The following is a 25,703-nucleotide window of genomic DNA, read 5'->3' as shown; positions in this document are numbered from 1 at the left end:
GATGCGACTTTGATCAGTGCCCTCACTAAAAGCTGGGGTCAAACAATCAATTACATAATGGACTACTCGACTAATCAATGGCAGTCGAGTCACATCCATTTTTTAACTAATCTAAATGAATCTATTGATTAATCAAAATTACAAATATGTATTTTGTCAATGAATGATAATTAATTGGAATTAGTTGTACTGTAACTACCAGTGAGATCATAAATGACAGTTGTGATCGACATATCTGTTGATCTTCTAAACTGTGAAAAATATGAGCATATGAAAGCAAATGGTTCTATTGAGAATAAAAAGCACCTTCCATAATTATTTTCATATAGATGCTCAGATGGAGTCAAAGTAAATATGGGTCAGTAGCATTGAAAAACAAGCCAAAAGAAGCCAGGAAAGAACGAGGTCAGATGCAGTTCTTTTTAGTGGCCTCCCAGCCAATCCACCCAAAATAGAGGAAATGACCCAGATGTCATATCACAGCCTCCACTTCACGTCATCATGTTGAGCACCTGCATGGCTGGCCGTTTAGCAGAGGTTCAATAATGTACGGAACATATCATGGAGGACGGAATCATCAATAATGTAGGTTTCTCAAAGTTTGCAGGTTGAATAACTCAAGTTTAACCATTAACACCATGCAAATGGTGAAAAAAGTGAAGGGGTTACATGCTTTTACGATAAGGGTATTAGTCATTTTGAGTAATACTATAACAGCAGGAGCCTGCATATGCTCTTTTTCGTGATAGTAATGCTTTCTAGGAATATAATTCTGACACCGCTGACTTGTGGCTGGTTTTTCTTTTGAAGGCGCAGCCTAGAGGACAGGCCTACAGCCAGACACTTTTCAATGAGTGCTGCCATAGCAACGGCGACGAGAGCAACTAGACCCAATGGTAATGTACTGTGACAAGCAGACAGGATGGCTGTGTGTGTGTGTGTGTGTGTGTGTGTGTGTGTGTGTGTGTGTGTGTGTGTGTGTGTGTGTGTGTGTGTGTGTGTGTGTGTGTGTGTGTGTGTGTGTGTGTGTGTGTGTGTGTGTGTGTGTGTGTGTGTGTGTGTGTGCATGCCAGTTTGTGATGCTCATTAACTACTCAACACCACTCATTTGTCTTTGCTGTTCAGAAGGAGAGACTTTGGAGCAGGGATACACTATAGCTAGTCCTGAAGCACTCCTACAGGGCGTGTGTGGGTGTGTGTGTGTGTGTGTGTGTGTGTGCACGCGTGTACGTGCATGTGTGCGTGGCGTGTGGCGCAGGAAGGCACGGCCAAGGTTCTGCCCCCACAGGCATCACATTGGGCCCCTGGGGGACTCCTTAGTGAGTCCAAACAGAGAGAGGTCCAGTGGGTCAGGTTCACCAGGCATTACCATGACCTACAATCACACAGCCTGCTCTATTTCCATCTCCTGCCACTTCCTTATACTCTATCGGTCTCAAAACACACCGCAATTTGATCTATTAAAATGCTGTCATGGAGATTAGAGCGACTTCAATCACATTCCACCCCCCCCCCCTCCCCCCCACCAGCCTACTAGTCGAAACATGGTATCTGCCTTGCACAGTCGTACATAACACAAAAAGAATCACCGAAATATAGACTGTAACCTCAAAACCCTCGTGATGCCCAACAACCTACTGGCTAGATCATCCACATCTGGCCGAAGTCCTCCCCAAGGCACCAGTCAGTTCCTCTCCTATAGTCTCAATCCCAACAGGAAGCTAATGCTACAGTCTAGCAGCTGTGGTGAAACACAGATAGCGTGGCATGTTAATCCAACCTCTGGCCTGACGTTCCAAAAAACGTGATTAATGTGCAGCCCTCCAGATTGTCGGGCTAAGTAATTGAGCGTGGACATGTCGGGACCAATATTACACCCCTCAGAATGTAGGGGGGCGGGGGGGGGGGGGGGGGGGGGGGGGGGTTCAAAATGGCAAGCAGGTGATCAACAGCAACAAACAACATCTCAGCAAATATTAAAGTAGGTAGTGTAGTATGTGTGTCAAAGGTCACCGTAGCATGTAAACAAATACAGTTAAGTACAACAAAAACATATGAGGGCAAAAGCATTTTTGGGAAAGGTTAATGTGTTAACTTAATGAGCCATGCTGAGCATCAAGCATTAGTCGAAATCCCAATAGTCCAGGGGGAAAGTCTGCATTGGCCATGACCAAACCCTCTGAGGAATCGCAGATCTAAAGAGTCATATTCTAGGAGAGAGCAAAGCAAACCAAATCAGGTCAGCACTACTAGGAGTGTCCCATTTCATTCATTCAAAGAAGGAGGGCAAGAAAAAGAAGGGCAGTAAACTAACCATTTAACCACACACTAAAAGCCTCATGCAAACCACGATCTAATCCCACATACACCCAGACACTGTCATAAAATCTCTCCCCAGCTTTTCTCAATTTGGTCAGAATGTGATTGGATGATCCTCTATGGAAACAGATGTACTGTACTGTACATAACCAAGATCAATCTATGGTTAGCTATGTCTGACAACAACCTCAACACACACTGTATTCTGAACAGTTTATACTATATAGGACACATTTCAATACAGAGTTAAACTGTTTCAATACTGTAGATCCCCTCAAGATTACCTGTCTCCTTGTAGTTGACTCCTTGATCCCTAAAACAACATTTTACATTGATAATCTACAATTCTGTAAGTGGTGTCGTAGTTATTTGAACCACAGTACAGAACTGTGCAGCAATAGCATTTTTGATTGAAAAGCCAGTGAATATTCTCTGAGATTGTTGAGAGATGGGGTTGAAAAAAAGCAAAAATGCCCCCAGGACTCATCTGAAAACTGTATGATTGCATGTTGAGTAATCACAGTTTATCATAATTATTAGGGGGATTCAACCAAGAGGACTAATATTCATGCTTCCTGAATTTCCGAGGGCTCTGTATCTTGGAGGATTTTGACTTTGCCTGCAATTACCAATTCATGTAAACTTGTTCTAACCAATCGCAGAGGGAATGGCAATGTTAATATTTCATTGCAGTTCGATATTGATAACTTACAGAGCAATTAAAAACAAGCACATGGCAATTCAAGTGAGGATATTGCTTTAGGGAAAATGTAGGAGTTCTGCCTCGTCCCTAACGTACCATCGCTAATACCAGTTTAAGCTTTACTATTCATTTTTAACCTCAGTGCGTAGTTTATAGAATTGTAACGGCTTATGGCTGGGATTGATAACATCCAGACCTCTTAAGGCCAATTCCAGAAATGTAAAGAGAGAAAGCATGCTGTCACGCCCTGACCTTAGAGAGCCTTTTTATTTCTCTATTTGGTTAGGTCAGGGTGTGATTTGGGTGGGCATTCTAGCATTCTAGTCTGCAGTCCAGAGCCTCCGGCGGCGGTCGGCAGTCCAGAGCCTCCGGCGGCGGTCTGCAGTCCAGAGCCTCCGGCGGCGGTCGGCAGTCCAGAGCCTCCGGCGATGATCCACGGTCCGGTTCCTCCGGCAACGATTCACGGTCCGGTTCCACGGAAGCGGAGGGATCAGCGTGCGGAGCGGGGGCTATGTCCCGAACCGGAGCCGCCACCGAGGATAGATGCCCACCCGGACCCTCCCCTATAGAGTCAGGTTTTGCGGCCGGAGTCCGCACCTTTGGGGGGGGAGTACTGTCACGCCCTGACCTTAGAGAGCCTTTTTATTTCTCTATTTGGTTTGGTCAGGGTGTGATTTGGGTGGGCATTCTAGTTTGTCTATTTCTTTGTTGGCTGGGTATGGTTCCTAATCAGAGGCAACTGTCTATCGATGTCTCTGATTGGGAATTATACTTAGGCAGCCCTTTTTCCCACCTTCAGTTGTGGGATCTTGTTTGTGTGTAGTTGCTTTCTGCACTGCATATAGCTTTACGTTCGTTTTTGTATTTTGTTGTTTTTCGGTGTCATTTTAATAAAGGAAAAATGTACACCTACCGCGCTGCACCTTGGTCTCATTCTAACGACGGACGTAACACATGCTTGGTATTTACATGATTAAATTCCACATTCTTATTATGTGGTTGATAATTTCAATTAACATTGGTTGCCTAATGCCCCGTTACTGATTTATGATTGACAGTTGAAATTGACAGGTGCAAATGAACTTAGCAACAAATGGACTGAAGGGAATGCAAAAATCACCTTTGCAATATGGATTTCATCCGCACCCTCTGCATAGATGCTGATAGTTTGCTGACACTGGGAGAGGGCGGATGTGTCTACATGGCTCTCCCTAAGGTCTTATCAGAGACACACAGGCAGCCTCAGACTGTAGCCTGTCTGGAACTGCAGTGCCAGAAGACTCTTAACTCTCCACCTAAGACTGGAACTGAAGGGTTTTCCATACCCCTTATGGTAATCCAGAGTAAATTATGTACAAATATGATTGTGTTTGTAGTGGGAGCTGAGTGCTTAGGATGCTGTAGTCGTACGGTAACAGGAAACTCAGACTTAGTAAGAGGAAGCCACCTCTCTAATAAGAGGTGGAGGAAAGTAGGGCTTGCTCCCCTTACAAAAAAAGACAGCAGTCAGAGTGCAGTATAGCTGCAAATACTGCATCCAAAATAACACAGTTTTTTTAATACAGTAATTTTGCAGTGTAATTGCAGTTTGTGAGCAGTATAACTGCATTTCAACTGCAGTACACTGCAGTTATTCTGCAATTACTGCGCCCAAAATTCCACAGTTGACTGCTGTTACTGCACTTTTACTGCAGTTTCAAAACGGCAATCTTTTTTTGTAAGGGTCTCTCTGGGCTTGTTAAATCTGTACATGTAAATATGTTTGAGCACCTCAAGACTCCTTCTACATTGGTCTGCATTTTAGGAACATTTTGTACATTATACTCATTAGCATCGACTGATTTCAGGAACATTTTGTACATTATAATCATTAGCATTGACGGATTTCGTCATGCTTGGAGCTGCCTCTAATTTACTTAGTGTGGGCACAATGACGAAACTAGTGGCAATAGCAAGTAGGCCACGGCTAAAACACTGTTAGGGCAAAGTATTTTGAAATGTTTCTACTTGACAGTTGTCCTAATTCACAATTTTTTCCACATTATTTAGAATAGCTCATTGGAATAAGTACAGAGATTGGAATAAATCTATCGTTCCAATTATGTGCTGAGGAACCATCCAGTCATCTGCAATACTTAACAGTATACTGCCCTCCTGTGGTTATCAAAGACAATACTCCTCCTCCTGCCAGGCAATTCTAGAAATGTAAAAAGTGTGTATTACCTCATGTGTCTTCTTATCTGAAGGAATAGTGAGTTATCTATATGTCTATCATCATCCTCTAGTCTAGCTAATACAAATAAATGCGCACTGTCTACCAAATTATTTGAGTCTCAGATCATTTCCATAATTAATTTTCAAGAGCGTCTGCCTCTAAAAATAAACTTCTCGTTTTGAAAAACGGCCCATGAGGCATCGATATCAGTCCGAAACATTTATTCAAGTGTCAAAATTTGATAAAAAGTTTAAATAGGAAATTTTTTGTCATAAAGTCAGTCTCGTCCAAAAGTAAGTTTTGCGAGATGATAGGAAAAAATTGTATGTCACAGAATGAAGGGTATTTAAATCCTGCCTACATGCCCACAGCTGGCCGCACCCAAGTAATCATGCATTTACTGCAATTCTACACATTTTGCCATGTTAATGATGTCTGAGTGAGAGTGACTAACAAAATCAATGGGGGCCCCCTGGAGGTCAGAGTCCCTGGGCCTGGTCGGTTTTGGCCTTTAGAACTACAAGTTTAGATAGCTGGCTAGACTAACTTACCAATAAACCTTTTTTCGCTGATATGGCTAATTGAATGACTGTTAGTGACTGACATAACAAGATAAAAATTGCTGATGCACAAACAAATTTCAAACATGAACCTTGTATATTCTACCCCTAAGTGCTTTATTATTTAAACAATTCTTATTTACAATGACGTCCTACACCGGTCAAACGTGCGCCGCCCTATGGGACTCCCAATCATGTCTGGTTGTGATAGAGCCTTGATTTCGAACCAGGGTGTCTGTAGTCACATCTCAAGCTCTGAGATGCAGTGGCTTAGACTGCTGCACCACTCGGGAGCCCTGAAACCATGACTGAGTTTGTTTTTTTTTACAAAAAAATGTTGCAGTTTTAAAGCAAGTTTTCTGCAGTTCTACACATTTTGCCATGAGGCAGAGAGAACATTTAGCAATTTTATAACAAATTCAATTCAATTCTACTCATTTTGCCAAGGGTTGGAGATACATTTTTTCAGTTTTAATGTTGATTTTCCCTACAATTGTACACATTTTGCCAAGACTAATGCCAAGTTAATGACATCTGACTGAAAGTGACTGACAATATCAATGGGGGCCCCCTGGAGGTCAGGGCTCCTGGGCAAGTTACCGGTCGGTATTCAGCCATGATTACTACAAGTTTAGATAGCTGGCTAAACTAATTTACCAATCTAAACATTGTTAGCTGACATGGCTAATTGAGTGACTGTCAGTGACTGACATAACAAGAGAATTTAACCATCTAACCATCAGTAGGACATGGGCTCCTTCAAGGAGTACACACACGGTAACCTTATGTCAGTATTGGAATCATGTGACAAACTTGTAGTCCGGTTACAATGCTGGCATTTGTAGAACACCTGGAAAGCCAAGAATTACAGTAGGTTAATCTCTCCCATCAGGTGACATAAACTACCAGGAATCTGACAGACATCTACAACCTAAAGCCATGCTAGAATACTAAGTATGCTCTAAATGTCCCACTCCCATCTGAATTGCCTGTTTGTTCTAGAAACATGCAGTATACAGACTACATAATCAATATGAGACACAGCAACCAACATATTTGAAATACAAAATCGATGTAAGATTATTTAGATTATCACACTAGTATTATAAACACATTTCATGTAAGATCTAGGCCTATAATTGTCACACAATTACATAACAACAAAGTCAGTCCAATGAAGATAATGAGGGGGCACGTACGAATATCGTTCTCCTAGCAGCAGGATATTTTTCTAGCAGCACGATTGCGGAATGTTTCTTTCAAAATAAGAGTCCCCTTGCAAAATGCATACTAAACTTTGGGAATATAATTTTTTTGAACTTTAGTGCAGTGCAACTGTTTTTCACAGCATTGCAACCACCTTTGATTTTTTTTTTAAATACACTTTGAATAAAATACAAATATATGTTATTGGAATTACTCAAAAGACTCTGCAAACCTGAAATGGTTCTTGTGCTGAGCAACCGATGTAGTGCAGAGTACTCCACTCCACTCCAAAACGTTTCTACCTGACTCAGCTAAAGTGGGGTGGGAAATACTCAGTAGGGTCTCTACTCAGTGGTGGAAAAAGTACCCAATTGTCATACTTGATTAAAAGTAAGATACCTTAAGAGAAAATTACTAAAGTAAAATTACTCAAGTAAAAGTCACCAAGTAAAAGAATACTTGAGTAAAAGTCTAAAAGTATTTGGTTTTAAATATACTTAAGTAACAACAATAAATGTAATTGCTAAAATATACTTAAGTATCAAATTTCTAACTCTTTATATTAAGCTAACGACGGCACCATTTTCTTGTTTATAAAATGTACGGATAGCCGGGGGTACACCAACACTCAGACATCATTTTCAAATGAAACATGTATGATTAGTGAGTACTCCAGATCAGAGGCAGTAGGGATGACGAGGTATGTTCTGTTGATAAGTGTGTGAATTGGACCATTTTCCTGTCCTGCTAAGTATTCAAAATGTAACCAGTAGTTTTGGGTGTCAGGGAAAATGTATGAAGTAAAAAGCACATTATTTTCTTTAGGAATGTAGTGAAGTAGTGTACAGATACCCCAAAAGTAGTACTTTAAAGTATTTTTACTTAAGTACTTTACACCACTGTCTCTACGAACCAAATATGGTTACTTTTGGAGGGGGTCTGTGTTGCACGGCCTGCTGCTTGATTTTCACTCCGTCCCCTCTGTAGTCCCTAATGCAATACACTGTAATAAACTGTATATGGGAAACATATTGGCTTGTAGAGATAACTTTTCCAGCTTTCTCAGCTAAAGTGAAGTGGGAAATACTCAGTAGGGTCTCTACTAACCAAGCACAGCTTTAAATCACCTGCTACTATCCATACTCTTGAAATCAATACACACTCAACAACAACAAAAATGTAATACAAAAGCTAAACGTTTTTTATCAAAACTAAATGTAATTTATTTACGAGTTAAATGTAATGAATATTTACCAGGCTATTAGGACACAGTATAATCACACTTTCTGAACAGCAATGGACAAAATTATTTACAAGTTGTAGGCCGATAAGTGCTTCTTATCTATCAAGGTTTGCAGTACACAGTAAAGACCTATTACCTAGTTTAAAAGCATTATAACAAAGACAAGATTATTTACATGATTATTGATCAAGGTCAGCAAAAGCACCTTTTGTAGAGATTAAAATGTAGTACAAGAGACAACAAGGTTACAAGGCTAACAGTGCACAGTCTAATCAAGCTTTCAGAACAACAATGGAGAACATCATTTACAAGTTATAGTGTAGCGGAAGAATGAGAGAAGGTGATACTCGCGACTAGCGACTGGCTGGCGTGGGAGCACAGCGTGAGCACAGTGTGATGACTCAATCCCGATTTATAGCATTGTTCGCATGACAGGTTTCATGCATGTTAACATAAGAAGCCGCCTCCATAAGTTTGTTTTATTCACTGCTTTAGCACACTCCGCCAACCCGGATGTCCTAGCCATGTCTGAATCCTGGTTTAGGAAGGCCACCAAAAATCCTGAAATTTCCATCCCCAACTATAACATTTTCCGACAAGATAGAACTGCCAAAGGGGGCGGAGTTGCAATCTACTGCAGAGATAGCCTGCAGAGTTCTGTCATACTAGCCAGGTCTGTGCCCAAACAATTTGAATCAAGGAAATTAATGTTACTGTGTGAATTAAATTGTCATGTTTGGATTGTATCAAGAGTTCATAAAGAGCTATGCATTTTGATATGTTTCATTCTCCTGATGCACGTTAGTATGTCATAGTGGGGAATTGTCTATGCTGTTAAGACTTAGTATCTTTTGTATTATTTTTATTGTTAGATATCTGGTATGTTGAATAAAAAACATGAGCTGGCGCACAACAAGAGAAAATTGTTTTGTGTAGAGGCGATGACTAACGGAAAATAAACTATAAGCTATAAAAATAAAGAAAGTCGCACACTCTATATATAAACTCCCAGTAATTTATTGGGTAAATCACCAACGTTTCGGCATCACTGTGCCGTCTTCAGGGTAATGTCATGAATGCTTGAACCAGGTTATGTAGACAAACAGTGCAATTAGTGCAACCAATGACAATAGTGAGGGGTGTGTCATAATTATTAAGTTAATTAGAATTAATTGAGTGAAACTGTTTAATAACATTTGTTTATAGCATATTGAATATATTAGGCGATTTTATCTTATGAAAACATTATTAAATATTGTACATAATATTAGCATCAACATACATTATTGTTTAATTAAATTTCACATATATATTTAATTGTTTCCTATTTCATTTTTTTTTAGCAACATGCTCAATGTGTTACGACTTCCGCCGAAGTCGGGTCCTCTCCTTGTTCGGGCGGCGCTCGGTGGTCGGCGTCGCCGGTCTTCTAGCCATCATGGATCCACTTTTCATTTTCCATGTGTTTTGTCTTGTTTTTCCTCACACTTGGTTTCAATTCCCTCAATCATTTGTTGTGTATTTAACCATCTGTTCCCCCCATGTCTTTGTGTGGGATTGTTTATTGTAAGTGCTTTATTGTAAGTGTTGTTTGGTGCGCGATGGGTTTTTGTACCAAATTATTTTTGTTATTTTTATGCCGTGGGTTTTGCTATTAAATTGCTCTGGCTATTACCAAGTTCTGCTCTCCTGCATCTGACTTCCCTGCCACCGATTACGCACCCTTTACAGAATCCCACACCAACTATATGGAGTCAGCAGGAGCAGGTGCCCCTGGAATAGGGGTGGCGCGTCCGGGAGCATGCGGCGATGCTCCACCATCTCGGCGCCGCCATGGGCCGCGTTGTCCAAACTATGGACCGCTGGGAGAGACAGGGAGTTCCTCCAGCGCCTCCACCAGCACAACCAGGGTCTCTACTACTCGCCCCCACTTCACCCGGTCCCAGTGGGATTTATCTCGCCCTTCCCCGGGGGTATGACGAGACGGCTGCACGCTGCCAGGGTTTCCTGTTACAGCTCGACCTCTACCTGGCAACCATCCACCCAGCTCCTTCAGGTCGTGAGAAGATGTCCGCCCTCGTCTCGTGCCTCTCTGGGAAAGCCTTGGAGTGGGCCAACGCCATGTGCGGCGCTGGACCATTTCGAGGATTTCACCCGCCGCTTCCGGGCAGTCTTTGACCATCCACCTGAGGGTAGAGCCGCGGGTGAACGTCTCTTCCATCTGAGGCAGGGGATGAGGAGTGCCCAGGAGTTCGCCACGGATATTCGGACCCTGGCCGCCGGCGCGGGATGGAACGATAGGGCCCTGATCGACCAATATCGCTGCAGTTTGCGCGAGGACGTCCGTCGGGAGTTGGCCTGCAGGGACACCACCCTCACTTTCGACCAGCTGGTGGACCTGTCCATTCGGCTGGATAACCTGCCGGCCACCCGTGGACCGGGAGCAGTTGGCTGTCGTCAAGGCTCTGAAGGCGTGTAGACATTGGCTTGAGGGGGCTAAACACCCTTTTCTCATCTGGACTGACCACCGCAATCTGGAGTACATCCGGGCAGCGAGGAGACTGAACCCTCGCCAGGCAAGGTGGGCCATGTTTTTCACCCGTTTTGTTTTTTCGCTTTCCTACAGACCAGGTTCCCAAAATGTGAAAGCAGACGCATTGTCCCGACTGTATGACACAGAGGAGCGGCCCATGGATCCCACTCCCATACTCCCGGCATCCTGCCTGGTGGCGCCGGTAGTGTGGGAGCTGGACGCGGACATTGAGCAGGCGTTACATGCAGAGCCCACTCCCATCCAGTGTCCCTCTGGGCATCTGTTCGTTCCGTCTGCTGTCCGTGACTGGTTGATCTATTGGGCCCACACGTCACCCTCCTCTGGTCATCCTAGGATTGGTCGGATGGTGCGCTGTTTGGTTGGGAAGTACTGGTGGCCTACCTTGGCCAAGGACGTGAGGGTTTATGTTTCCTCCTGCTCGGTGTGCGCCCAGTGTAAGGCTCCTAGGCACCTGCCCAGAGGGAAGCTACACACCTTACCCGTTCCACAGCGCCCTTGGTCGCACCTGTCGGTGGATTTTCTTACCAACCTCCCTCCTCACAGGGAAACACCACGATCCTGGTCGTTGTGGATCAGTTCTCTAAGTCCTGCCGTCTCCTCCCTCTGCCCGGTCTCCCTACGGCCCTACAGACTGCGGAGGCCTTGTTTACACTTGTCTTCCGGCACTACGGGGTGCCTGAGGATATAGTGTCTGATCGAGGTCCCCAGTTAACTTCGAGGGTCTGGAAGGCGTTCATGGAACGTCTGGGGGTCTCGATCAACCTTACCTCAGGGTTTCATCCCAAGAGTAATGGGCAGGTGGAGAGAGTGAACCAGGATGTGGGCAGGTTTCTGCGGTCGTATTGCCAGGATCAGCCGGGGGAGTGGGCAGCGTTCGTGCCCTGGGCCGAGATGGCTCAGAACTCGCTCCGCCACTCCTTAACTAACCTCTCCCCCTTCCAGTGCGTACTGGGGTACCAGCCGGTTCTGGTGCCTTCGCATCAGAGTCAGACCGAGGCTCCTGCGGTGGACGACTGGTTCAGGCGCGCGGAGGAGACATGTGCAGATCCAGTGCAGACCATCACCGCAGTGAGGCCCCGGTGTTCGCACCGGGGGACCGGGTCTGGCTCTCGACCCGGAACCTGCCCCTCTGCCTGCCCTGCCGGAAGCTGGGTCCGCAGTTTGTGGGGCCATTTAAAGTCCTGAGGAGAGTGAACGAGGTTTGTTATAGGTTACAGCTTCCCCCTGATTACCGTATTAACCTCTCGTTCTATGTGTCTCTCCTCAGGCCGGTGGTGGTTGGCCCGCTCCAGGAGTCTGAGGAGCTGGAGGTTCCCGGTGTACTCCCGCTCTATCCTGGATTCGGGGCGTCGGGCGAGAGGCCTTCAGTACCTTGTGGAGTGGGAGGGGTACGGTCCGGAGGTGAGGTGCTGGGTTACGGTGGAGGACGTGTTGGACCCTTCAATGCTGTGGGAGTTCCATCTTCTCCGTCCCGATCGCCCTGTGCCTCGCCCTTCGGGTTGTCCCCAAGGCAGGTGTCGGCTCGCTGCTGGAGCCGCGCGTCAAGTGAGGGGTACTGTCACGACTTCCCCCGAAGTCGGTCCTCTCCTTGTTCGGGCGGCACTCGGCGGTCGGTGTCGCCGGTCTTCTAGCCATCACCGATCCACTTTTCATTTTCCATGTGTTTTGTCTTGTTTTTCCTCACACCTGGTTTCAATTGCCTCAATCATTTGTGACAAAGCGTATTCACATTGCCCTCTAATAAGACTGCATTACAGAATAAGCACACATAAACACCACAACTACTACCATCTGACTGTCTTCTAAAATGGGGGCACTGATAAGAAAAATTCATAGTTTAGTGTCACATCCACCACAAATCCATGCATTGCCAGATACTGTAATGCCAGGTATTTCTGAAGTGGAAGTAGTGTATCCTTTAATTCTCTTTCATACTGGCTGAAGGAATCCATCATTTGAATATGTAATATAAAACAATTACTGCTACTAACTATATGTTGCATATCTATGGCTATAACTGTCCAATGTGACATTAAGTTCACAGGCGCTATCACATAATCAAATCAAATCAAAGTTTATTTGTCACGTGCGCCGAATGCAACAGGTGTACCTTACAGTAAAATGCTTACTTACCAATAGTGCAATTTTGAAGTAAAAAATAGGTATTTGGGGAACAATAGATAAGTAAAGAAATAAACACAACAGTAAAAAGACAGTGAAAAATAACAATAGCGAGGCTATATACAGTAGCGAGGCTATATACAGGCACTGGTTGGTTGGTCTAATTGAGGTAGTATGTACATGTGGGTATGGTTAAAGTGACTGCATATATTATAAACAGAGAGTTGCAGTAGCGTAAAAGAGGGGTTGGCAGGTGGTGGTGGCGGGACACAATGCAGATAGTCCTGGTAGCATCTCTGTATATGCATAGTCACTTTAACTATACATGAATGTACACATTTCTCTCTGTAGTGCCTTACGGTCGGAGGCCGAGCAGTTGTGGTGCCAGGCAGTGATGCAACCGGTCAGGATGCTCTCGATGTAGAACCTTTAGAGGATCTGAGGACCCATGCCAAATCTTTTTAGTTTCCTGAGGAGGATTAGGCTTTGTCGTGCCCTCTTCACGACTGTCTTGATGTGTTTGGACCATTCTAGTTTGTTGGTGATGTGGACACCAAGGAACTTGAAGCTCTCAACCTGCTCCACTGCAGCCCTGTCGATGAGAATGGGGGCGTGCTCGGTCCTCCTTTTCCTGTAGTCCACAATCATCTCCTTTGTCTTGATTATGTTGAGGGAGAGGTTGTTATTCTGGCACCACCCGGCCAGGTCTCTGAACTCCTCCCTATAGGCTGTCTCGTCATTGTTGGTGATCAGGCCTACCACTGTTGTGTCATCTGCAAACTCTTGGAGTTAGACTTGTGCCTGGCCACGCAGTCGTGGGTGAACAGGGAGTACAGGAGGGGACTGAGCATGCACCCCTGAGGGACTCCAGTGTTGAGGATCAGCGTGGCGGATGTGTTGCTACCTACCCTCGCCATCTGGGGGCGGCCCGTCAGGAAGTCCAGGATCCAGTTGCAGAGGGAGGTGTTTAGTCCCAGGATCCTTAGCTTAGTGATGAGCTTTGAGGGTACTATGGTGTTGAACGCTAAGCTGTAGTCAATGAATAGCATTCTCACGTAGGTGTTCCTATTATCCAGGTGTGAAAGGGCAGTGTGGAGTGCAATAGAGATTGCATCATCTGTGGATCTGTTTGGGCGGTATGCAAATTGGAGTGGGTCTAGGGATTCCGGGATAATAGTGTTAATGTGAGCCATACCAGCCTTTCAAAGCACTTCATGGCTATGGACGTGAGTGCTACGGGTCTGTAGTCATTAAGGCAGGTTGCCTTAGTGTTCTTGGGCACAGACACTATCGTGGTCTGCTTGAAACATGTTGGTATTACAGACTCAATCAGGGACATGTTGAAAATGTCAGTGAATGCCAGTTGGTCAGCACATGCTCGGAGCACACGTCCTGGTAATCCGTCTGGCCCCGCGGCCTTGTGAATTTTGACCTGTTTAAAGGTCTTACTCACGTCGGCTGTGGAGAGCGTGATCACACAGTCGTCCGGAACAGCTGATGCTCTCATGCATGCCTGTGTTGCTTGCTTTGAAGCGAGCATAGAAGTGATTTAGCTCGTCTAGTAGGCTCGTGTCACTGGGCAGCTCGCGGCTGTGATTCCCTTAGTAGTCTGTAATAGTTTGCAAGCCCTGCCACATAAGACGAGTGTCGGAGCCGGTGTAGTACGATTCAATCTTAGCCCTGTATTGGCGCTTTGCCTGTTTGATGGTTCGTAGGAGGGCATAGCAGGATTTCTTATAAGCTTCCGGGTTAGAGTCCCGCACCTTGAAAGTGGCAGCTCTACCCTTTAGCTCAGTGCAAATGTTCCCTGTAATCCATGGCTTCTGGTTGGGGTATGTACGTACAGTCACTGTGGCAAACATGTTCCAGTCAAGTAATATATTGACGTTAACGGCAGCTTTCCCACTCGCCTTCTGTGGATCCTTGCGAGGCACCCCGCTCTGTGTCCTCTGTACCTGCGTCCCTTTCTCTTGCCAATGACGGGGATGTTGGCCTTGTCGGGTGTTCGAAGTACATCCTGTGCGTACCTTGCAGTCGGAGGCCGAGTAGTTGCCTTACCAGGCAGTGATGCAACCAGTCAGGAGGCTCTCGATGTTGCAGCTGTAGAACATTCTGAGGATAATAATTCATAAAAATATATATTATAAAATTATTTTACGAGGAAAGTCAGTTAAGAACTAATTCTTATTTACAATGACAGCCTAGGAACAGTGGGTTAACTGCCTTGTTCAGGGGCAGAATGACAGATTTTTACCTTGTCAGGTCGGAGATTCAATCTTGCAACCTTTCGGTTACTGGCCCAATGCTCTAACCACTAGACTACCTGCCGCCCCCCTAGATAACTCCTGCTGTGTCCTGCATGTTTGTAGAGTCTATAGAGATTATCTCTATAGAGATAATCTTAATCTAAAAAGAGTCAAATATAAAATGCGCCTTGTAGTGTCCTTTTTTGGTATTTATCCCTGAATGACAGATTGCTGAGCTCAATATGTAGGTCAACCTCTCATTGCGAACTGCTGAAAGATCAATAAAGCGAGATAGGGACACAAGGTTTCACATTACTGTGGATGACTTTTGACCTTACACGAGAAACATAAAGTACAAGAATATCTGTAGTGCTGGTCCAAATAGTTTGTCTACTGAGTACGGCTGCACATTTACTGCATGTGCGTGAGGCTTCTCCCTTTGCAATCATTTGCTTGAAAAGAATGCCAAGCGTGCCTTTTTATGTTTGGAAGTGAAGTTTCTAATAAGGAGAGATGTGCTGTGATCCATGAATCAGTCCAAAACCCAAATCCAAGAGGCCAGCCTTTGGATTGATTGCGACCGAGGTGGGTTCAAGAAAATCGTTGGAAGGCTATGCATAATTGGGGTGATATAAACCTATAGCAACATGATTTTATTAGGATACTACCTAAAAAATAGTTTTATTTGTCAGGCCAAGCGATTGAGCTGATGCATGTTTTGGCACATGTCAAGGTTGGTCTTGGGCTGATTTAAATGTGTGAAATTGCAGCCATTACCATCGCATTAGGTTCATCTAGGTCTTTAACAGGTATGCCAGTCCATCATTGCTTACATTGTGTCTTTGTCTTTGTTTAAATTTTATTTCACACCGGAAACAAACAAGGCAGTTTTCTTTCTACAAGCCAATATGTATGCCATGTACAGTCTATTGCATTGGGGGCTATGGAGGGGGTGGAGAACGAAGTGCTGTATGACACACATATGTATGACACAGTCCCCCTCCAAAACTAACCATATTTGGTTAGTAGAGATCCTATTGAGTATTTTCTACCCCACTTTAGCTGAGACAGGTGGAAACGTTTAATGTTTTCTCTTTACAGCCCAATATTCTCAACATACTAGTGTCAACATTGTATTTTCATTATTGGTCTTACATTTTTTTTTTTTTACATTTGTTTTCATAAATTGCTTATTGCAATTTCTTGTTGGCACAATAAAAGTGGCCATAGATTAAAATTCAATACAATTGGAATTAGTTATACACATTGACATAGATTTTTTGAAATGCGGGATTTTATTTTGAAGGTTTCCACATTACCATACGAAAGTGACGTCATCGTTGGAGCTGCTGGCAGAATATTAGTGCGTGTATTTATGTCAGTACTATAATGACATAAACAGCGGCTGTTCGTGACCAAGCATATGTAAAGCAATTCTGCGTGAATATATGCAAAGGTAAGCAGACGAATCCAATATCGAATGTTGCCATTTTGATCATATCCGTAGTGCGTGTGTAATACCGCACAGTGATGCTTTGACATTGTCAGAGGAACCGGGCAACATTTTGCAATATGGAAACATTTTATCCATGCTAACAATGCCCTATGCTCTGCAAGTATTCTACGCAAACATTCACATCAATAACTTGACACCAAATAGAAATACAACAGAATATCGGAGCAAATACGCAACAATGTATTCGTGAGTTTCGGATTAAAATGGCAGACGAGTTTGTCTGGAAGGAACATGGTGTACTGTGTAGTATAATGGTCGTCTGCACGTAATCACAGTACCTCGACCATTGGCGCACAATGTATAGTAGGAGCAGAAGACAAGATGCGATGTGTTTTGCTGACTAGGTTACATATATTTGGTCCATACGAAACTTTGGTCAGAACAAGTGTCTTTTGTTGGACAATAATTGTTTCAAGCACGCCTGAATTACATAGATGGTGCGCACTTGATAAGAGCTTTTGGGGAATTAGTGTGTAAACTGGTCTAAACAAAACCAAAATAATCTATGCAAAAATGGAATAGGAGAATGGAATAGGAGAAGCCTGTGTACAGTGTAAATTGGCTTTAAAACCTGTATTTACATGGTCCTGACATAGGCAGGTACATTGTTATAGTACAGAAGTAGTATAAAACAATTTGTGTAAACTGACCATAACTACCATGTAAATATCAAATGAATATGTGGCATGAGTTTACACTACCAACCACACCTACTTATTAGATCTTAAATGTTTTATTCACAGAAAGTGATGGGGAAGTCACACTCCCTCTTGTCAAAGGGGAAAGACGACCGTGGCAGTCAGAGTGGCCTGACGACTGGTCCAGAGTACATAGATACACAGAGTGAAGAGGATAGAAAGAATGGAGATGTGTCTCAGTTCCCCTATGTGGAATTTACTGGCAGAGACAGTGTCACATGCCCCACATGCCAGGGCACTGGCAGAATACCACGGGGTAAGGGGATAAACATAAAAACAAATACATTCCTACACAGTAATAAACATGAACTCTCACTCACTGACACAATACACCTACATCTGTTCTAAAACTCCAACTCATGAGCTGCTAATCAGATAGGCCACTTAGAAACACTGACTTCACAACATTCACTGAAAATGAAAAAGACATAAGTTGAACCAATATCAGTTTCCTCTGTAAATGGCTTTGTCATCACATCTCTAATGCAGGCCAAGAGAACCAGCTTGTGGCTCTGATACCATACAGTGACCAGAGGCTCCAGCCAAGGAGAACGTAAGTCTCTCATCTCACTCAGCCAGATGTCTCTTTTTTGAAAGCTGTGCAATTGAATGATTCAACTGTGGTTGATTGTGGTCTATATCCAACTTCTGTCTTTTTTTTAATGGCGCTTCCTCCCTTTTTCTTCCAGAAAGCTGTATGTCACTGTGTCCGTGTTTCTTTGCCTTCTGCTGGTTGGCCTGGCTGTGTTTTTCATGTTCCCTCGTTCTATCGACGTCTGCTATGTGGGCGTGAAGTCTGCATTCGTCTCCTATGACCAGGACAAACGGATTGTCTATCTCAATATCACGGTAAGATCCTCTCTGTGGTGTTAGTTGCCTTTGTGTTTCCATCTAAGGGTTGACATGGATTCAAATCAAATTGTATTGGTCACATGTTTCGTAAAACAACGGGTGTAGACTAACAGTTGGAGGACCAAAAAAGCCGATACCGATTAATCTGATAATTTTATTTATTTATTTTATTTATTTGTAATAATGACAATTACAACAGTACTGAATGAACACTTATTTTAACTTAATATAATACATCAATAAAATCAATTTAGCCTCAAATAAATAATGAAACATGTTCAATTTGGTTTAAATAATGCAAAAACAAAGTGCTGGAGAAGAAAGTAAAAGTGCAATATGTGCCATGTAAGAAAGCTAATGTTTAAGTTCCTTGCTCAGAACATGAGAACATATGGTGGTTCCTTTTAACATGAGTCTTCAATATTCCCAGGTAAGAAGTTTTAGGTTGTAGTTATTATAGGAATTATAGGACTATTTCCCTCTATACCATTTGTATTTCATTAACCTTTGACTATTGGATGTTCTTATAGGCACTTTAGTATTGCCAGTGTAACAGTATAGCTTCCGTCCCTCTCCTCGCTCCTCCCTGGGCTCGAACCAGGAACACAACGACAACAGCCACCCTCGAAGCAGCGTTACCCATGCAGAGCAAGGGGAACAACCACTCCAAGGCTCAGAGCGAGTGACGTTTGAAACGCTATTAGCGCGCGCTAACTAGCTACCCATTTTACTTCAGTTACACCAGCCTCATCTCGGGAGTTGATAGGCTTGAAGTCATAAACAGTGCAATGCTTGACGCATAACGAAGAGCTGCTGGCAAAACGCACGAAAGTGCTGTTTGAATGAATGTTTACGCGCCTGCTTCTGCCTACCACTGCTCAATCAGATACTTAGATACTTGTATGCTCAGTCAGATTATATGCAACGCAGGACACGCTAGATAATATCTAGTAATATCATCAACCATGTGTAGTTAACTAGTGATTATGATTGATTGATTGTTTTTTATAAGATAAGTTTAATGCTAGCTAGCAACTTACCTTGGCTTACTGCATTCGCGTAACAGGCAATCAGTCTCCTTGTGGAGTGCAGGTCGTTATTGCTTTGGACTAGTTAACTGTAAGGTTGCACGATTGGATCCCCCGAAATCTGTCATTCTGCCCCTGAACGAGGCAGTTAACCCACCGTTCCTAGGCCGTCATTGAAAATAAGAATGTGTTCTTAACTGACTTTCCTAGTTAAATAAAGATTAAATAAAGGTGTAAAAAAAATACCGATATCCGATTGTTATGAAAACTTGAAATCGGCCCTAATTAATCGGCCATTCCGGTCGGATGCCAAGCAGTTGCCGGTGATCAGGCCTACCACCATTGTGTTGTTAGCAAACTTAATGATGGTGTTGGAGTCGTGTTCGGTCACGATGTCATGGGTGAACAGGGGGGAAATTAACACGCACCCCTGAGGGGCCCCATGTTGAGGGTCATAGTGGTAGATGTGTTGTTGCTTACCTTCACCACCTGGGAAATATATATATATTTTTTTAAACCTAGGGGCAGCCCGTAAGGAAGTCCAGGATCCAGTTATATAGTGAGGTGTTCAGTCCCAGGGTCCTGAGCTTAGTGATGAGCCTGGAGGGTACTATGGTGTTGAACGTTGAGCTGTAGTCGATGAAGAGTATGGTGTTCTTCTTGTCCAGGTGGGAGAGGGCAGTGTGGAGTGCAATAGAGATGGCATCATCTGTGGTTCTGTTGGGGCGGTATGCAAATCGGTCCTACGTAATGACTCTTTCCAACAACTGTTGTGCCGTATGTCTTTTCTTCTAGAACACTCTGAACATCACCAATAACAACTACTACACTGTATCCCTGACCAACATCACAGCCCAAGTGCAGTTCTCTAAGACGGTGATTGGGAAGGCCCGTATTAGCAATGTGACGACCATCATACCACTAGATAAGCAGCAGGTGGGTCTTTACCATGTGAATTTTAGAATAACATGCCTTGGTATAACTGCTTGTTATAAAGTGTATGACATGAGCATAGCTTGAATCAAAGTTGAACTTTCAACTGTCCTGAAGTGCTTTTCTATCGCTCAACACAGCAGCTCATTGTTTCCCCCCGCTTTGCTGCAAAATCTAGCAACAAAATCAGGCAACATTGATAATGAACCTTGTTGTTGATGAATCCACATCTGTCCCTGTTCTGAGGGCATCAGTAGCAGCAAGGATGGAATAAAGATGGCATTTTTGGACTGTTGCCCTCAAAAGTTACTCATTACTTACTCAGTCAGCACTCAACCGCCCTGTTCAATATGGGAGATAGATAACGGCTACATTACAACATATTGTTTATTTCAGATTGACTACATGGTTCCCACAGTAATTGCTGATGAGATGAGTTATATGTTGTAAGTATTTCACAAGTAATTGCATTTTATTGTGTGGTTGACAGCACAAATCGTGACATTTCTTTAATAAATGTTTTGTGTTGCAGCGACTATTGCACCCTGCAGTCCATAAAGGTTCACAACATTGTGGTCATGATGCAGTAAGTATACAGTGCTTTCGGAAAGTATTCAGACCCCTTCCCTTTTTCCACATTTTGTTACATTACAGCCTTATTCTAAAAATGTTTGCTCATAAATCTACACACAATACCCCATAATGACAAGGTGAAAACAGGTTTTTAGACATTTTTGGAAATGTATTAAAAATAAAAAACCAGAAAAATCTTATTTACATTGGTATTCATACCCTTTGCTATGGGACTCAAAATTGAGCTCAGGTGCATCCTGTTTCCATTGATCAGCCTTGAGATGTTTCTACAACTTGATTGGAGTCCACCTGTGGTAAATACAATTGATTGGACATGATTTGGAAAGGCACACACCTGTCTATATAAGGTCCCACAGTTGACAGTGCATGTCAGAGCAAAAACCAAGCCATGAGGTCGAAGGAATTGTCTGTAGAGCTCCAAGACAGGATTGTGTCGAGGCACAGATCTGGGAAGGGTACCAAAAGATTTCCGCAGCATTGAAGTTCTCCAAGAACACAGTGGCCTCCACCATTCTTAAATGGAAGAAGTTTGGAACCACCAAGACTCTTCCTAGAGCTGGCCGCCCGGCCAAACTGAGCAATCGGGAGAAGGGCCTTGGTCAGGGAGGTGACCAAGAACCCGATGGTCACTCTGACAGAGCTCCAGAGTTCCTCTGTGGAGATGGGAGAACCTTCCAGAAGGACAACCATCTCTGCAGCACTCCACCAATCAGGCCTTTTATTGTAGAGTGGCCAGACAGAAGCCACTCCTCAGTAAAAGACACATGACAGCCCGCTTGGAGTTTGCCAAAAGGCACCTAAATGACTCTCAGACAATGAGAAACAAGATTCTCTGGTCTGATGAAACCCAGATTGTTCTCTTTGGCCTAAATGCCAAGCATCACGTCTGGAGGAAACCTGGCACCATCCCTACGGTGAAGCATGGTGGTGGCAGCATCATGCTGTGGGGATGTTTTTCAGAGGCAGGGACTGGGAGACTAGTCAGGATTGAGGGAAAGAGGGAGGGAGCAAAGTACAGAGAGATCCTTGATGAAAACCTGCTTCAGAGCGCTCAGGACCTCAGACTGGGGCAAAGGTTCAACGTCCAACAGGACAACGACCCTAAGCACACAGCCAAGACAACGCAGGAGTGGCTTCGGGACAAGTCTCTGAATGTCCAGCCAGAGCCCGGACTTGAATCCAATCAAACATCTCTGGAGAGACCTGAAAAATAGCTGTGCAGTAACGCAGAAACTCCCCAAATACAGGTGTGCCAAACTTGTAGCGTCATACCCAAGAAGACTCAAGTCTGTATTCGCTGACAAAGGTGCTTCAAAGTACTGAGTAAAGGGTCTGAATACTTCATGTAAATGTGATTTTTCATAAGTATTATATTCTTTTTTTGCAGAAATTTCTTAAAGCCCTTTTTTGCTTTGTCATTATGGGCTATTGTGTGTAGATTGATGAGGGAAAAACACAATTTAATCCATTTTAGTATAAGGCTGTAACATAACAAAATGTGGAAAAAGTCAAGGGGTCTGAATGCAGTGTATCTTTTCAAATATCTACTAATACATTGAGTTTACACATGTTACTGTACCTACTCTATTTATTTTGTCAAACCACACACGCCCATGTGGGCAGCCATTTTGGGGAAACTGACTACTGTCTATTGACTGGTTTTCAGGGTGACTGTGACCACATCCTACTTTGGGCACTCGGAGCAGGTCTCCCAGGAGATATACCAGTATGTGGACTGTGGGGGCAACACCACCTCACTGCATGGACATGTGAAGATGTATCAGTAAGGCAGTGAAAACACAGCCATAATGGAAGCCCATCGATCTAAAGGCAGACGAAAGAGTTTTACGGAGTTCCTTTGGGCACACGTCTACTGTAGAATAGGAGGAACCATGTCTCAGAGAAAGTGAAGTTAGCAAGGTGCCAATGTACAGTTTAATGAGGGTTTGATGATGTCGCAGGTAGAAAATCTCTTGTGCAAATTCTTCCTAATAGAATGATCCAATCCAATGTGTACAGGCATTTGAGATAAAGATGCACTTTAGCTTTGTATGGGAAATGCAATCATAAGAAAGTATTTATACGGCAGAGTTGTTGATGTAATGTAATCTGTACCACTAACCTTCCCAGACCACTAGGTATGGGACATGCAATACAAATAAAGTAATAGGACAGCATCCTCATTTTGATTATCAGCACCACTAATCACCCCAGTCCACTTTTTGATGGCATTTTATTCCATTCTTTTTTTTATAGCAGCCATTTTGTTTTCTTCAAGGATGTATTTTGATCAAAATAGTACTTCCTGATGTGTGTCGTTACTCTTACATTTTCATTGTAATGATAGTTAGATTTACATCTAATTCTGAGGTGGCATATCATGTCGGGGTGAAGTCAGCGTAATTAGGATGACTACGGACCTTAATTAGATTGCAACATTTAGGTATCTAATGAGAAGAATCTTGTATTTTTATAGCATTCAAATACAGTACCTATAACTATTAGATGTGTTGTTTTATGATGTGAATGACTCTTTAATTGTAAACCTCTGAATTGTTTGTTGTAATGGGAATGTTACAGGGTTTTTTTCTGACTTGGGTAGTAGACGACTACCTATTTCGAAATATGATATTACATAAATACCCTCAATGGTGTTGTAAAATTAGGTTTTTATTTTCTCTTTGGGAATCGAATTTAGGAGGTAATTTTGTCTTTACATTTTTTATTTCATGCCCTTTGCCCCTTTTTTAATTTGTCATGATTGATCACTGAAACATGCAAGTAAGTTGTGCTTTTCGACTTTGTGTTTCTCCTGAGATGATTAAATGTCAGGATACAGTAACTATCCATTTGTTATTTTCCTTAAACATTTGTTATAGCTTTTAACGTCTGTTGTGCGTGCACAGAATAGTGAACCGAGGACAATAAAAATGCCCAAGATAAAATGTGTACATTGTTTATATTATCTGATATACTCTATGGAGGAACAATCACACCAATGTACTGTTGTATATGTCAATGTGCCATATTATGTACCAAATCATCCAAGAAGAAAATGTTCATCAGTTTAAAGTCAGTTCTGAATCCTCACTGGGGTGCGTTGACTGTGTACTACTGTGTAAATGTGGATAATGTCCATGTAAGCCACTGCCAATCATACAGCACATCTAACATTGTTTTTTCCTTGCATGAAACTGGGAATAAAAGTGGTTGATTTTGAGGTTTTTGTTTGGTGCATTCATTAATAGTTTGTTGTTGGGGGACAATTCAAAGGTTGGAGAAATGTGCAATACCAATCACTATCACAGGGTGGCGCCTAATTTAACAAAATTAACTTCGAAATAAGTAAGTGTTTGGATGAAAATATGGTTTCTATAATGACCAATGGCCATATGCACAGGTTTGCATAAAAAGCTTACTTTACTCACTATTGAAGTCCAAGTAATTAACAACACAATGCATGCCATTCATGTGTAAAACACACCAAGTCCAATATTTAGCATCTTAAAAATAGCATGACGTTACATTTAAAGTCACACAGAATAGACAGGCTTAGGTATATTTGACAGGGTGCTCTAGTGAACAAATGTGGTACTGTTATTCTAAATGGACAGTATACAGCATGTGTTTTCTGTCATACAGTATTGTGTCAATGTGGTACTCTGTTCTACAAGATCCTAAACAGGTTTGTATGCTGTATTGTAATGCATGTGTATTGTAATGCATCTGCTAGTCCTGTATGACCTTTGATTGTATTTGTAGACTGTTCTGGATGTGTGTCAGTGTGTTACTTTGTTTGCTTCCAGATGCTCACCGGTGCTTCAGGTCTCCAGTGTGTAACGGTATGCTTACCTCACATCTGTTGCTGTCGTTTAAACGGCAGTTGACTTCCTCTCCAGGATTCAGGTCAGGGGACTTGGAGCGGTTCCCAATTAACCAGGGCCCAGTTTCCCAAAAGCATCTTAAAGCGATAGTTCACCCAAATTACAAAATTACACATTGGTTTCCTTGCCCTGTAAGCAGTCTATGGAAAAGGTAAGACAGCAATCCATGATTTGGTTTAGTTTCCCTGGCACTGTTTCCACATGCTAACGTTCTAGCATTTGTGGCACAAATCCTATTCAAGTCATGGGACCAATATTAGCATTTTTCACGCACCATGTCCCAATCATCTGAAAGTATCTAAAATTGATTGTAAAGCTCAACAAAGTCAGTTATAGATGTTTTGAACATGATGCACAAAAAATGCTAATATCGGTCCAATGACTTGAATGGGATTCGTGCCTCATTGGTTTCCCAAAACCATTGTTACTGAAGTTTCACTTGAAAACACAGCTAAGTGCGTTGTTAGAGGCTTTTTTGCCCTTCCGCGTCACTTTATACACAGAAGATCTCTACTAAACATACAATAAGGATGTTTATACACCTCTGTGACCACAAAGTTCAATAGAAATACAAAGTTGCCAATGGCTTTGCAATTGTTACAAACAAGCAAAGGATACAAATATGCTTCAAATGAAAACCGAGATGACTGCATTAAAATGTAAATACAGTATAGGCTACATAGGCCTATGTATTTCAATCATATTGTGTAACATGTTCGCGACTTGTAAGCTTAAGTTCCATCTCTTGGGAAACCGGGTCCAGACACAGACAAAATGCAGTCACATGCTGTGCTCACTGGCACCATTTATGACCACCAACTCTGAGGGAGATTGAGTTTTCCTGTATTCAGAGTGTATTGAAACTAATGGTCAAGATCCTGAACTATTTGTAATGGTGTGCAGTCTACTGTGCTTCCTCAGCATGATACAAGACATCTGGAAAATAAAGTAGACTGAGTGAGGATGTGAATTTGGTTTCAGACTTCTGGGTTAAGCAGTTCATGCAATGTTCACAAAATTGAGTTCTTGCG

General features: G+C 43.0%; 1 protein-coding gene across 3 annotated transcripts; it reads left to right on the top strand.

Moving 5' to 3' along the window:
• Positions 1–15,565: 15,565 nt before the first annotated feature.
• Positions 15,566–24,008, top strand: LOC120048370 (transmembrane protein 106B-like). Of its 3 annotated transcripts, none has more exons than XM_038994289.1 (8): positions 15,566–15,752; positions 17,427–17,637; positions 17,871–17,934; positions 18,071–18,230; positions 20,057–20,197; positions 20,591–20,640; positions 20,727–20,780; positions 22,455–24,008. In XM_038994289.1, the coding sequence occupies exons 2-8, from the start codon at positions 17,433–17,435 to the stop codon at positions 22,573–22,575; spliced, it is 795 nt and encodes a 264-aa protein (XP_038850217.1). In that variant the 5' UTR covers positions 15,566–15,752; positions 17,427–17,432; the 3' UTR covers positions 22,576–24,008. The 3 variants fall into 3 exon arrangements, with proteins under 3 accessions (XP_038850217.1, XP_038850218.1, XP_038850216.1); XM_038994288.1 differs by lacking the exon at positions 15,566–15,752 and adding an exon at positions 16,479–16,623; XM_038994290.1 differs by lacking the exons at positions 15,566–15,752; positions 20,591–20,640 and adding an exon at positions 16,476–16,623.
• The last annotated feature ends 1,695 nt before the right edge of the window (positions 24,009–25,703 follow it).

The sequence above is a fragment of the Salvelinus namaycush genome, chromosome 5, assembly GCF_016432855.1.
Source record: "Salvelinus namaycush isolate Seneca chromosome 5, SaNama_1.0, whole genome shotgun sequence".
NCBI lineage: Eukaryota > Metazoa > Chordata > Actinopteri > Salmoniformes > Salmonidae > Salvelinus > Salvelinus namaycush.
The sequence above is the reverse complement of the archived record's forward strand: the minus strand, read 5'-3'. Positions and strand labels throughout refer to the sequence as shown.

What these genes read in the sequence shown, in the direction of transcription:
- LOC120048370 (XM_038994289.1), top strand. Translation starts at nt 17,433, where the DNA reads ATGGGGAAGTCACACTCCCTCTTGTCAAAGGGGAAAGACGACCGTGGC. An exon ending in CACTGGCAGAATACCACGGG is followed by an intron (nt 17,638 to 17,870) that starts GTAAGGGGATAA and finishes TCTCTAATGCAG; the next exon opens with GCCAAGAGAACCAGCTTGTG. An exon ending in TTGTCTATCTCAATATCACG is followed by an intron (nt 18,231 to 20,056) that starts GTAAGATCCTCT and finishes CTTTTCTTCTAG; the next exon opens with AACACTCTGAACATCACCAA.